This window comes from Synchiropus splendidus, chromosome 10 (assembly GCF_027744825.2).
Source record: "Synchiropus splendidus isolate RoL2022-P1 chromosome 10, RoL_Sspl_1.0, whole genome shotgun sequence".
Lineage (NCBI taxonomy): Eukaryota > Metazoa > Chordata > Actinopteri > Syngnathiformes > Callionymidae > Synchiropus > Synchiropus splendidus.
Window position 1 is genome coordinate 18,443,392 of NC_071343.1, and position 15,646 is coordinate 18,459,037.

The window sequence follows — 15,646 nt, forward strand, 5'->3', positions numbered from 1 at the left end:
AGTGAGGATGTGTTACAGAGTTTCCTATTCCATCTCATAAGCCCCTGGATGTTCCTGTACCAACTAACCTAACATCTTGATTGTTGTGAACAACACATATATGAAACAAAATGTGTGTCATTTCAGTAAAACACTGGTGTTTCAGACTTAAAAAAAAATACATCCCACCCACTGTCGCTTTTCTTGTCAGCACTATCTCAGATGTGGTCTGAAAAAGACAGCAAGTCTGAAGACGCCAACCAGTGCCGTTTCATGGTAGTTGTTTGGAGCATTTATTTAAAACAGAAGGATTCAATTGAGAATAAAGGCAAACAGCAACATGGAATGAAAATGGATGTTGAAGACCCAGGATGAATCTCCTTGACTGAGCTTTCTTTCTTTCTTCGCACCGTAGCAGGTCATCTCAGCAAAACTGTCTGCAGTTGAATGCTAGAATATGGAAGTAACCAGCCTCTGCTCAGTATACGCCAGCAATGTTTTGCCTCACTTTGTGTTGCATCAGGAAATACAATACGCACAATTCCACACAGTCGAGTGTCTTTTCGCAAACTGAGCCCACCAGAGGCTCTTTTTATTATAATACCCCACATAAATACAACCTGTTACACAGAGAGTTTGGTGTCTCTCTAAATCTACCAAACTTTCCTTAAAAAAAAAAAGAAAACACAGCTCATCCATCCAATGACCAGAGATGACAACCTGAGTCACATGAACATGCTTGGTGGTGGTCGGATGGTGAGGCTTCATGAAACACTGTGCTCATTTTCAGGCTCAGAAGGTGGCACTGTCGGCTTGAAAATGACAGGTTTCAATTAAATAGCTGTTCAAAGAGCACAATCTACTACACTCTGAAAATGAGGGAATGTGTCATGAAGGAACCTCTTGTGAAGCCTTGATGAACCACCATTAGGTCTGAACAAACAAACACTTCAGGGTGCGTTTGACCTTACTGACTCTTCAAAGACAGAAAAGCAAAATAGTTCCCCTTTAAATTACATGTGGAAATCTTGACTTTGTCAGGTGAATGTAGCACGTCCTGGTAACTGAACCAGTCAAATAAACCCACTTCCTGCACAGACCCTGCATGTCACTTCCTTTTATTATCTTCGACATCCACCCTGTGAGTGTTATGTGTGGCTTCTGCCTCCTTTCGCTGAAGATGAACCACCGACACGCTAATGCCAGGATATCAGTAATAAAGACTGTGATGCGAGCTTCAAACAGATGGGAAATTGCACACCCAAGCCGACCTCAGACCTGTTAGTTATTAAGCATGAAATAGCAGATTGAACTGCTCCCCTTTGGTCTTAGCGCTCAGTGACTATCGGCGTGAGATCTGCAGAAAAGGAATAGAGCAGCAATGCCATTTATCTGCAGACCCTCTGTTAGCGTTGGAAGTACGGGACTGAGATAAAAGCCGGTGACCAATTGTGTGTCACTTTGCAAGGTTGTGTTGATGATGTGCAGATAAACACAATGGATGGGAACAAGCGCTGCCGCCTCAGATCTGGCCTGCTTCATCGCTCTCCTGCTACGCAACTTAACACCGACACTCACCGCTCTTTTGTTATTGCCGCGGCCATAATGTTATGTCAGAGTTGTTAAGTAGAAAAACATTATTTCATGGACAAACTGCACCTTTGTCAACAACGGTTCTCAACACACATTTTCGACAACGATCTCACGTCATTACGACCATCCTCCCCCGGCGACTATAGCAGTCAGCTCAATGGAATTCGATCCAGCTAATAATAGAAGCTCTTAAAATAGTGATTCATGGAGAAAAGTACGCTATAATAATCCCATCTGTGTTCAAATTAGACAGTCAGTTCAAAGCACTGACTTGTAGGAAATACAGCATGAAAAGCTGCCAATCACTTTCCGGCACCGCAGAGACAACGTCTTTACACAATAATGACACTCTGCTCTTTGAAGCAGCTGTTCCAAGTATCAATCCTTGAGAACCAGAGAGGACGAAATCCTCATAAATTACCATGATCAAATTGTAAACTGTCCTATTGTTCATGATTTTATACGTGAAAAATACATAAACAATTGTCGAATCATTGTTAAAATGAACCGTTACATATAACAATATAACATACCACTCTGTAGCTCCAGTACAGTCAGTTTTAACTGACATGTTTACTTTTTTAAAGCATTCACAACTTGACAACTTCATTCACATCTGTTTTTAATTTATTTTAAAAATGGTTTCAAGGTCAGTCAAATCAAATAATAACTTAATAACTCATCTTAACTGTTTGAAACACATACAATATGAGAAAACACAGCAAAAGTGAAATAAGAAATCATTTTATCACATCTCTCTAAATGGCATTGCTTTTAATCTTTTTTTTTCCTTTTTCTATAATACACAAGGATGTGCCGTGTTGAAAAAGAAAAGTTGGCGACTCTTCTTCTGTAGTAACAGAATTTATTCTTAAAAGACAATACGATCAAATAAATTTATACTGCAGTCCCACTTCAAACGATCACTGCAGTTCAATTTCGGTGCTGACCCCGATTCCTGCCAAGCGTCCACTAAAACCAAGAAGTGTCAATTTCAAACAAAAGCAGAAGAATTAAGCGGTGACCGCAGCCCCACTGAAGCGCCATTCAAATCGAATTATTTTCACCAAGTGCCTTCTTCAAACTGCTTTACAGCCACAGTCAACAACTACAATTTCAAAGGCGGCTGTTACTCGTGCAAAGTGAGCTGCAGGAGCCAGCAAGTGCTTTTCCTGATCCATTAAAAAAAACCAAACACCCAGCCCATCTGCCCAGACGTTCTCTTCATCCAACAGTTCAGCAGAGCAGCTTCATTAATGGATAAAAGCCTCATTAAGTTTCATCTCTTGAAGTTATAATTGACTGAATTTTATCAGGAGTACAGAAATACCAACATGAATGTACATTGTAAAAGTGAGCATTCTGAATACCACTGACTCTCCATTGAGGATGTCCCTGGTGCTAAATGTATGTGGTGAATTGGTGGCAGGGATCACAGGAATCCCCTGAATGTTTCCTGCGTAAGACAGTATGCGTTCTTTGAATCCCATTGACAAACATTGATATGACAGTGGATGGCTTTTATTTAACACCATTTCAATTACGTGCTCTCTCTAATTGAAAGGAAAATAGCAAGGAATTTTTTTCATTTTAAAGAGCAATAAACTACAGGCATAACGTCGGAGGATATAGGGTTGCAGTCTATATCGACTTTGAAGACATGAAACTTATTTGATGATAAAAAAAATAAGTCTTTGTCATATTCACTGTCTGTATCACCGTGATTTCCTTCATTTTTGGCGGTTTTGATACAAGGCCCTCCCATGCAAGTGGCCTCTGGACACTAACAATTCAGATTCCTCAGCGGAGTATTGTCTCCTCATAAAAGTCCACCGCAAAAAAAAAGTCAACCAAACCATGGGAATAGCACTAGACAGACCCCACGCTCATAAACTTTGTTTCTTTCAGAAAGTTTTTCGATTATTATTTTGCTCACGATATTGTGGGCCACATGTTGAAGGGTAGCACTGTGTCTGTGCACGGCCGTTTGAAAAACTCTGCCTCTTTGAAAGTGAATGTGTATTTTTGTAGCTTCTGCTAGGTCCGTTTAAAACATTGCTGGTTAATGTTTTACAGCTGTGTTTGTACGTGCAGAAAGACCGTCCTTTACAACTCTACGTTGGGAGAGTCTTCATCAAATAGACTGGGCCATTATGAGGTGTTGAACATATTTAGTTGGGCTTTTCTCCCAACTTGATTTTATCTTGATACATGGTGCCGTACCAATTTACATTGCAATTCTACTACTTATGCCATTTGATAGATGTGATAACTGCGTTTTTACTCTCTGTATTTCCCTGTTCAACAAAACAAAATGTAAAAATATATATAAAGGTTAGTCAAGGTGGCGACCGTGAAGGTGTAATTTTATATATTCAGAGTATTATTTAGTCTTCACACTCTTCCTGAAAACAAAATCTTGTTGTGTTTTTGACTGGTTGCTCAAAAGTTATCTGTGATGCGTTGAGGAGATAAGCACAGCTTCATGTTATTGCCACCCATCAAAATTTAAAAAATTTATCTTATTGATTCTTGGGGGAACTAAATTAAGTATTGTCACGAAAAATGTATGATCCTTTGCAGGACTGCTAAGAAAATGATGTGTACCCAGAAGAGCTGGAGAGTATCTAAAAAACACAAAATAAATAAATAAACAAATAAATAAACAGTTTTGCATTATCATTATTTCAGTCAATGTGTTTGCAATAGTTAACTAAGCATCTGTTTGTTTCTGGCTGTTGTAAGAATGACTAGCTTGTGCTCTATTTTGAGGCGCAAAGCTCGGATAAACCTATACACGACTTCTCGCACGCCCTCAGTACTCCATCAAAATAGCTATTTTCCTGTCAATACACTGCCTTAGCTCTCATGATGTCTGACACATATTCAACTGTACAGCATACGTGTACATGTAAGCCAAACTGTGTGTCTTAAAAAAACGTTTACCTTGAAGTCGCAAATGCACATCACAATGTTCCCGATCCGTAAGCACTCCCCATCGAATTTGCACGTGTTGGTATCACACAGGAACATGTCGTTGTCTCTGTCGTCGAAATCTGCTGGAGCAAAGTCAATGAGAGACACGGGTGAGTGATGGCGTTCTGCCCCCCGGCATTTCTCAGCAAAGTCACATTCCAGTTCATGCATTAGTCAAGGCTGCCAGTGGACAATACACTCTCTGATCACATTTGCTCACGTGGAAATACAATACTGCTCATCGTCAGCTGCAGAAATGATACAATGCTTATGAGAATGATGAGTCACTGACAGGAGGCTTCATCATAAATCACATCCATGCAGCTTGACAGAAGATATCTTTAAGTCTAGCTTGGTGAATGTTGACATGAATCAGTACATTTTTTTTCAAGCTGACAGTGACATTATCCCATGGTGTCCATCCACACGTTGAACTCTGGTGCCCTCGCCTCTTGCTTGTCATACTTGGCTCACATGCATCAAGCCTCCCGCGGCGTCGTCCTGGAGCGGCAGACCTGGACTGTGATCAGATTCCGACTGTGTTAGGGATCTCAAATGACTCAAACAGAGCTTCCAGAATCGAATCAAAGAGCCACATGCGCCCCAGTCGGTCGACGGTGCTCAGGGCTATTAGTCTACCTGAACTGATGGCAGACGCAGAGCTGCTCCACGTACATGTAGACGGATTCGATTATTATGGCAAAAACATTGCTGAAAATGAGATCTGATTTATTGCCTGTTTACAAAATCCAATTTGTTTTCAAAGGGGAGGAATACAGAGCTGGGCTCTTGTGCTCCCAAATGGATGTATCCATCTAAATTAGCTGGAAGAGTAATTGAGGCATTTTATAATGAACCCCTATATTGGCAACGGGAACATTTTTCCAACATTAAACTGTCACATTTATTCCACGTCCGACTGGCAATATGCATCAGACATGGATACATTCTTTTCCCCACAAGTGAAAAGTGAAAAGCCAAACAGTCATAGTTCACTGCAAAAATAATTATCACAGCAAATAACTTTAACATGGCTTCAAATGAATTTTTAAATCGATGAGCACATGAGACAAATATGAAATAATTCTAATGTCAGTCAGGTAAACAGTGGTGATGCGCTTGTGAGGCTTCATGAAACAGTGTCCTCAGGTCAAGAACCCACTTGATGGCACTCTCTGCTCTACAAACATTGACTTCTGAGCTCGGAAAACACCTGGAGTACACAGCTAAGTTTCAGCAGGGCACTTTCAAATTCTAATGTCAGTCAGGTAAACAGTGGTGATGCGCTTGTGAGGCTTCATGAAACAGTGTCCTCAGGTCAAGAACCCACTAGATGGCACTCTCTGCTCTAAAAACGTTGACTTCTGAGCTCGGAAAACACCTGGGGTACACAACTAAGTTTCAGCAAGGCACTTTCAAATTCTAATGTCAGTCAGGTAAAGAGTGGTGATGCACTTGTGAGGCTTCATGAAACAGTGTCCTCATTTTTAGAGCACGCAAGATGGCACTCTTTCCTCGAAAATCTTTGGGTCCGAACAACTATTCCATTGAAGCCTCATGACATTAAAGCAATAACACTGGCTTCTGATCTCTGAAAATGAGTCAATGTTTCATGAAGCTTCACCATAACGTCACTAGTGAACAGTGTCCTCCATTCCCTCACCGCTACAAAACAGGTCTGCCAAAGTACTCAAATATTATTATTGAGTAATTATTATATTATAATGCTGTAAAACTGGATGGATGGATTGTTTTTAAAACTAATGGAGGTGGAATTTGAAGCATTGTTAACTGGCCTTGTAACTAATAATGAGACATGGCATGTTATTATTCAACAATAAAAATGTTTTGCTTCTCATTCACTCACTTACGTCACAGAGAGTGAGATTTCCATTAGAAGCTAAAAAAATTGAAATAAATAAAAACTGCTTTCATAACACTTGAAAACACGAGTTCATCAACAAACTAAACTTCTGCTTAAGCAAAGTTCAGTGGCATCAATGTGGACAGCTCTATACTTTTACATGAAACCATTCTGTTCAAGCAGCATCTTTAGAAAGAAATACCAAGTACAGGCTCAGTGGTGCCGACTGACAGTAACATGAGTCTCTGCTTTTCTTAGTTTCCAGGAAAACCATGAGAAAAAAAAACAACCTTGTCAGTTTAACTTTTACCAAATTACATTTTAAAAATGCATTCCTTTTCTTTCCCATGTACTTCGTCCCCAACCCTTGTTACTCAATATCTGCTTTTTCAAACAGTACTTTGACCCGCTTCTGACACAGCGCGTACTGTGTAAATAAACGTAAAATTACCCAGGGAACAGCACTATCTGTCAAGGCCGATGACAAGTGCCGTTTCTGCGACAGTGGGTATATCAGCACCTGCACGCTGCATATGTAACCAGAAAAAGATTTCGGAGAAGTGTTGAGCAACCGTGGGATTTGGCAGGAACACGACGTGACTTTAAACCTTCTTTCATCATGAGTACAAAGCCACACTCACACTTGTGATGGAGAATAAAAATGATCAGTGAACACCATGGAAAGGTATTCTGCTGAAGTAATAGAAATTAATCAGATTTTTTAGAGCGGCAATCTCTGACTCGTAAATGGATCTAGTGAAAGTTGCAAGCATCACAAGGAATTGTGAACACAGGTTGAATTCTATACCTGCATTCTGCCAAAGTATCACTGACAGGTGTTAACATCACGAGGAGACGGTTGAACTCACGTCCTATCTTGCTGATCGATGAACTTCTCAGCTGCAGCAGTGAATCTGATCCACGATTGTAATATCAAAATCTCACCACCAGTCTGTCTTTCTTTGAGTTCAACCACAGGCATTAAAGCCAAGTTTGCTATTGTAGAGATGGAGACCATATAGTAAATGTAAAATATTATGAGCTGTGATAAACTTGATCTGTCTTGAAGACCAGCCAGTCTGACTTGGCCTCAGTTCCTGAAAAGAAACCCAGCAGACAAAATTGAAAGTATGTATATATATATATATATATATATATATATATATATATATATATATATATATATATATATATATATATATATATATATATATATATATATATATATATATATATATATATATATATATATATATATACATATATATATATATATACATATGAACCTGTTTGAAGAGCATTTATGACCAATAAAATTATTCAACAACATTGACCCCTCTATCGGCAAAATGAGAAAACAATGACAATGGGACATATACTTGATAGTTCCATTCCAAAGGCATCAAACAGCAACTCTCCTTAACTGACTTTTGCTCCATCTGTTGATGCAGAAGACAGTAGCCTTCTGCGTCACGTTTACGTTTTAGGCTTTAAACTGTGGCACGTATTCCATGGAATATCTTGGGACCGTGAGTTGCATGTCACGTAGAAGAGGAATGGAGGTTGGTGCAAGGGTCATCCATGGGCTGTGACTCCTTTCACTCTGTAGCCAATGATGTGCCACTTCTTAAACACCCATGCACTTCAGTCATGGTAAAGGTTGCTATACATACTGCCACTCAACCGACTAACTTACATGCGTCTTTCATTTTTAAGGCTGCATAGCTAAGCAGAGTTGATGAAACAGTGACCTAATTTCCAGAGGCCACTAGATGGCGCTCTTGATTTTGAAATGATGTGAGGTTTCATTGTATCAGTTGTTCAAGTCCAAACATTTTACATCTGGTGGCCTCTGACTATCAGAACTCTGTTTCATGAAACAGTTTCATCAACGCTTCAATACTGTTTCATGAAACCTCATCCTCACCCTTCGATACTATACAGTCTGAAAGCAATTTCAATTCAGTCTTTCCTCTTATCTTGAACAATGTCACTCATAGCACTGTCAAAGTTGTAGTCTGATCAAACCAAAAATCAAATCCATATGCAGCAGTTGTGTGGCCAAAATAATCATCACAAAAACAATCACATCTTGCTGAAGCATCTTTTAAATATCTACATTACATTTCCAATTTACTGGTATTCGTCTATATAGACTTGGTATAGTCCTTCAGACCACAGCTCCACGCAGCGTATATTTTAAAAAGCAATTCGCGATTCATAAATATCTCATTATAATTGACACATAGACTTGCCACCTCTGTGGCCCTGCGGCAATAACCAAAGGCCTCCTTCTGCTCCTAAAACTCCTCCAAGATATAAAAGAACCAGTTAGACGCAATGGATGTCAGACCATGCTGAAATGGACGTGCTATTTCCCCCGGCCCCAAATGACCATAAAGTGAGGGCTCTCTGGGCAAATACAGCGGCCAGCCAAGAACAGTGATATGAGAGGTCTTGACGCTTGGAGTGGATAGATGGGCGAGTTCTCGGCCAAAATTGGGCCGCGCAAGCCGATCAAGACGTGTCGGAGAAATAGAGGGAATTGGCAAGTTGTTTGCTGATATTGAGCAGAGCAGAAGTGCGCTGCATTGGGAGGATTCTGTCTAACTCAACGTGAGGTCGAAGGGCGTGACACGTTTCTCCCTCGCATCACAAAACAACACAGTATTGGGTCTAATGGCGTCGGAAACAGAGAACATCAAATATGCTATTATCCTTCCTTATGAATGCTTGGTTGAGTAAAAGCATTGCACGTACTTCTATAACCCAGCTGAAACTGGATCTATGACAAGTCGGGAGACAGGAATTGAACTGTCTTTTGAGTGAATTTAAGTGTCATTGTGATCACATGCATACTTCCTTGCACGAGAAATTAAAAAAACTCACAAGGCAGTACTCATTTAAATGTGCCTAAAACATTGAAAAAACACAGTATGTATTCAAATTTGATCTTGTTAACGCAGACCAACTATTGCAACTAACTATTGTTTGATGATGATAGGTATCAAGACATTGGATATGGAGTGGGTTCCAATGGACTCTGAATTTTTATTTAGCTTTACTTGATTCAATTCTTCATATTAGCATAGTAACTGAAATAAAAGTCATATGTAATAATAATTGTCATTTCAAACTGAAGCATACAAAATGGCCACCTCACTTGAAACAGTCCATTACCATTGAATGAACGAAAGGACTACAAAAATGGACGTGTCGGTGAGTCTGTTTCAACTCATTCAAGACTAGACTCAGGTCTAGTTAACAGTTTCATTCATCCAAGAGGAAATTATTGTGTTGAGGTAGGTGGGAAAATCATGGATCCACTTCAGTGACAGCTGCTTCAATCAGACGTATTCAGAGATTCTGACGGACATTAAAGTTCAATCTTTAAAAAAGCAAGACATTTGAAACTGTTGACTTGCAACCTGTTGCGTGCACGAGGGTACACTCTGGGCGATGGAACCTGCAGCCATCAGCCAGAGCAGCGCCTTCAAAAACAAACTTGATCAACAGAGCCGCTTTTCAAAAAAGGAAAATGCACGTTCCACTGCCTCACACAGCCAAAACATCTCTTCTACGTCTTTCAAGATCATGGTTGGCCACAGTTAAAAAGCTGCTCTGTGAAGTCCGTAACTGGCACGGTTTACTTTGCGTGGTGCGTCATTACCCCTCGATTCTTTTGCGGGTCACATGAATTAGCTTTTGAGGAAGAAGCTTTTGCCTTATCTTTATAACTTAATACTTAATACTTAATAAATTATTTGGAAATAGATGAGTATATTTTCTGCATGTTGAGGCGACCGAAATGCAATTCAAATTTTTCAAAGTGGAACGGAGACTTTTTCTTGGTCGCACAGGTGCGACTGGCTGGAGCCTGATTGAAGAGACGGACTTCTGCTGTCCGCAGACGCAGCACGTCTCACTATAATGAAAGAAGCGTGCTGTAAGCCAGTAGGCGCAGTTGCTACATTGGACTTGCATCCTCAAATGTGACAAGACCATGAGGGCGCGACGTGCTCTCAGCTCCATGGTGTTAGGAAGTCGACACCAGCCTGTGACAGTCGTGGAGAGTTTGGACTTTCATTATTGTATTTTTGATAAAAGAATCTCATAAAAATGACAGTAGTAGTAGTCCAAGGGTTTCTGGCCCGGTTGTGTGACTTGGCTCATATCAACACATGGGGTCCATTGGTCTGCCGCCTCGGAAAACACTGTGGTGAATATTGGATATTTGACAGACATACACCCCGGTATTGGAGGTGTCATGCTCAGTTCGCTGATCATGGACAAAGTCACTGGCAGCGCAAATGGGACATCCACAAATTCTGATTCGGTCAAAGTAAATCTTCAATCACCCCAATGAAAAACAACCATTTCACCGTTTTGCATCACACTAGACAAAGGACAAACACTCTATATAATATCATTATATGATCATTCATTCACATTATTCCCAATATTTCTTGACAGGCAACCAGAAATGTGTCCAAATGAGTAAATAGTTTAAGTAGACTGTCAAGAAACACGAGGTACATTGGGGACTGCAGTCAGACCAATTGAACCCCAAAGTGAAACTGGCAGAGCAGTCGGTTCTACGAGAGACGTGAAACATGGAATTTCTAAACTATTATAATGAAACATAAACAAATGATGAAGTTGGAGACAAAGAGAGTCTAGAGAGACAGTAGTTTGCCAGAGCATGGCTGGTAACAGTGCGTCTGCGACGTCCGAATCGAAATGTTGATGTCGTACATCGAATTTGTTTACACTGTGTTCCTGTTTAACAATCGTCTGAAGTCTTTGGAGAGTGCTAAAATGTCGACTTAATTCCATTAAAGCTGATTCCGAGGAAAATTTGGGTGCACCAAAATTTTGTGTAGGTGCACCTGATGAAAAACTATTAGGCGCACCACAGCAACCAAAACAAAAAGTTAGTCTGGGCCATGATCCCCTAGTTATTTACTTATTGTTCAAATATCTCATATTTTTAAAAACTCATTCTGATTTTGTTACTAGTGTGTACTCAGTTCTCCAAATCAAAATAATCTGGAGGGTGAACAGATGTTTAAAAGGTAGGGTGGACGAATGTTTTTCTCCTGAAACGCTTTTGAATATATTGCTTCATATCCCCCTTGAGACATTACACTGCAAACAGCAGAAATGACACAGTCAGACATCCAGAAATCCAGAGACTAAACAGAACACTTTGGCTGCAGTCGTTGGTCATTAGCTAAGAAAACAAAAGATGTTTAAAAAAATAAAAAATCAAATTGCTGGGCACAACACGTCCCAGTGACAAAAGCCCATCTGGACACAAGAGAACTCCGAGCAAGAGTCGGTGTGCTTGCGCTTAAACTAATGCATATGTTTATTCACTCTTATGAGCACCTGTCAAGTGAAGTCAGGCATCAGTAGCCAACATTTTCCGCGCTTGCTCGGACATCTGAAAGGAGTAAATCACTTGCACTGCGGTGGCAACACAGAAGAAAGATCAAGCCATTTAACTGTCTCCTTACACCAAAAACAGATGTAGAAGTTGGATCTTGACCGGTGGAAAGAATAATCCACAGACCACTGGTGAAGAGCGCTGAGAGTTCAGGCTCAGACAAACACAGTAACAACAGAGATTGTTGCCATGTTGCGTGATTTTCCGTGAATTTTTTTTGGTCTCGGTGTAAAGTCTGTGAACGGAACACGCAGAGATGAAAGAATGAACATCTCTCAGTCAAGTCGCTGCTGTCAAACACCCCCGAAAAGGCTAAATCACAAATCTTAATTAGCTACAAAGCATGAGATTGCCTTACAGCGCACACAGCTATGGATCCAGTGGAGAGGCCGTTTGTCATGTTTGTCAGTTGATAGCTAGTGGAATATCACATTTGAGAGAACGGGGGGGAGGGGGTGGCGGCGGAGGGGGGGGGAGCATAATTACTTACAGCGTAATAAATGACACACAATCACCTTGACTCACGCTGAACTTAGTTTTCATTATCCTGCTGATGCATGACTTTTAGCCACGGAATGAATTTACCCATTCTCACAATCCCTGTGGCTTCATGCTACAATGTGAATTAGATTGGAAAACATGAACATCAATTTAGGTTTGATGTAATGGAGCAATTGCTCTATGTCAGAGAAATGTGCTCATTTAAAAAGAGATGTTGGGAGACCAGGACAACAAATAGCTCTTCTCTTTACTGGCAGATCATCTTTTCTGGAAGGAAATCATTTCCTTTGTCGTACAGTATCATCACACATATAGCTGACTCGCACACGTTTTTGTTTGTTTGAAAATGAATTTGATCTCAAATCTCATTTTTCTATAAGATTTAACTGTTTTTTTGTTTTTTCTTTTTTTTACAAAAGGGTTATACAGTAATGTTATAATCATCGTTTATTCACAGCAACACATCAGTCAAAAATTTGGAGAGTCAAGTCAAAATTTTGCAATTGAAAGTCAAATGACCAAAAGAGTTTGAGGGTAGTTACATCAAATTGCCGGGCAATGTCGATAATTACAGTTCAGGGTTTCCACCAGGATTTTTTGAAACTGTGGCAAAACGGAACGGAGCCAATGTTGCAGCAAATGAGACACAGAGGGAAATGTTTTGTCATTTACTGAATTGGTTACAGTAAAAATATTACTTAAAGTAAATCTGCGCCAATCCGAGCAGTCCGTCTTATCATATGCTGGGCTGGGGATGTCGACTTGAGTTCCGTGAGCAATGGATTTCAGTCATTATGATGTTTCTTTCGGTATTTGCCCACGAATAACACGACAAAAACCGTCGTGTTCATGTCCACCTCCACCTCCATAATGTGTTGTGTTATCCGTTTGTTTCCACTTCACTGTAATACGTTTGATCACATGATTTCAGAAGAAGTCGTTCTGATGGTGACTCTCATTTAAGCTGTGCGCCACGCTAGTTTGTATGTGGCGGAGACCCAGCAGTTTATCGAGATATTAAACTTTCTTTGGAAGTTCTAGCTGGATCCAGGAAGGTTCTGAAGAACTGTCATTCACTTTCGCTGATTACCTTCACCTTCTTCTGCCGCTTATCCTGAGTCGGGTCGCGGGGGCAGCACTCAGAGCAAGGAAGCCCAAACTTCCCGGTCCGCACAAACCTCCTCCAGCTCTTCCTGGGGGATCCCGAGGCGTTCCCAGGCCAGACCAGAGACATAATCTCTCCAGCGAGTCCTGGGTCTTCCCCGGGGTCTCCTCCCGGTAGGACATGCCCGGAACACCTCCCCAGGGAGGCGCACAGGGGGCATCCGAATCCGATACCTGAGCCACCTCAGCTGGTTCCTCTCGATGTGGAGGAGCAGTGGCTCCACCCCGAGCTCCTCCCGGATGACCGAACTCCTCACCCTATCTCTAAGGGTGCGCCCAGCCACCCTGCGGAGGAAACTCATCTCAGCCGCTTGTATCCGCGATCTCATCCTTTCGGTCATGACCCAAAGCTCGTGACCATAGGTGAGAATGAGAACGTAGATCGATCGGTAAATCGAGAGCTTCGTCTTGTGACTCAGCTCCCTCTTCACCACGACGGTCCGATACAGCGACCGCATCACTGCTGCCGCTGCACCAACCCGTCTATCAATCTCACGCTCCCCTTTTCCCTCACTCGAGAACAAGACCCTGAGATACTTAAACTCTCCACCAAACCGAGCTGATTAGTTTTCATGAAACAATGTTCCCATATTCAGAATTCAGAAGGTGGCGATATTGGTTTAAAATGACATGGATGGTTGTTGTAATAGTAAGCTAAAGATTTGAGGCCAGAGAGTGCGATCTATATACTGTTTCATGAAGCCTCATCACCCTATCTATTTTTTTTGGGGGAAATCACAATAATAAATGGATTGAAGTGATCAAATGTGTAGTTTTTGTTCAATTTACATTGTTTAGGGCTCCTCGTTGACAACTGAAAACATGTATTTTTTGTAGTGTGTATACTGTGTACAAGCTCCACAGCAGAGGTTTTTGTTAAAATTGGTTGGTGGGCCTGAACACCATATGAGTTCCGACTAAATAAGAAAGGACGCACATTCCAGCACATTCTCACTCCCAAGGCAGCTGTTTGCAAGAGGAGCATCCAATGTTGACGCCTTTCATGTTGCATGTTGACACAGCGGTGTTTCAATGCATTTTTTATGCTGCATACAGCATCAAGCTATGCCACAGAAGCTGGAACAGATACTTGAATCGAAAGCCTCATTTGGCATTCAATTCAGTCTGTGACGCAAAATTCCACTTGCTCTTTGCCGTAAATGCTGCATGCTGAAAATGACTTTTCATGAAGAGACCGTCACCAGGCAGGTGACAGCGCTCCAACCCACAAGCCTAGCCGAGACTCTTCTGTAGCTACCGTCAACAAGCACGTGAACTTGCTCGTGTCCATTATCCATTGTTTGCCCTTGACAGCCATCCCTGCCGCCAGCGACGAAAGAAAACTGGGTCATGAAGTCAGAGGAAATGGACAGTTTCCACCTGTATATTAACTTCACAAAAAAAGTACTTGCCTAAAGTTATTAGTTTAGTGATTTAGTATATTAGTAGTTTTTCATTTGATATTGAAGTAGTTTTTCTGCTTGGATATAACTGGCTGTAGGCTCCAGACTTGGAACTTGATGATGAATGCAGGCAGGTGATGTCCTTGCAAGATAGGTCAACCACTTCAACTACTGTAAATCTAGCTCTGTCTTAGTTTAGAGGCTTAAAATCTCAGGGATTGACAACGACAGAGTTTGTGAACATGGAATGCAAAGGTGACACTGTGGTGCACATAGTTTAATTAAATAAAGACACACAACTTCCAGTCCGGTTGTGCTGTGATTCACTCGCCAAGACGCAACACTGCAGCGAGTTACGGCAGGGTAAACAGACGGAAGGGTATCGAAGAGGCGGGCACGCGCGAGGGTTTACAAAAATCATTAGAGATTTATTGTCTGTCACATGAAGACAAAAAGCTTCCACTGTTTCCAAAAAAAAAACATGTGAAAATATTTGATGATCAGATGTTTTAAAACTCGGTGAGTACCAACAAGTAGCCACAGGAGGCGCTATAGTGTCACATTACTGCCTGGTTTTAAACTGTGCTTTTTTGACTGGTCAGTGATAGTCATCAGTTGTTCAAACTTGAGTCAGCTAAAGAAGCCTGTTCATCAGCTCAACAATTACTCAGAACAAAGTTGCATCTCACCAACATTTTCTCCAAAGGTCAATATAAA

General features: G+C 41.1%; 1 protein-coding gene across 2 annotated transcripts in view; it reads right to left on the minus strand.

The window, feature by feature from the left end:
* The window catches only part of tmeff2a (transmembrane protein with EGF-like and two follistatin-like domains 2a), a 165,851-nt gene that overhangs the window by 137,116 nt on the left and 13,089 nt on the right, over window positions 1–15,646 (minus strand). Inside the window, exon 2 of one of the 2 annotated variants that reach the window (XM_053877831.1) lies at window positions 4,519–4,628. In XM_053877831.1, the coding sequence (XP_053733806.1) occupies window positions 4,519–4,628 (110 nt within the window). Of the gene's footprint in view, window positions 1–4,518; window positions 4,632–15,646 lie in introns of both variants that reach the window. The other variant, XM_053877830.1, reaches the window with a different exon arrangement.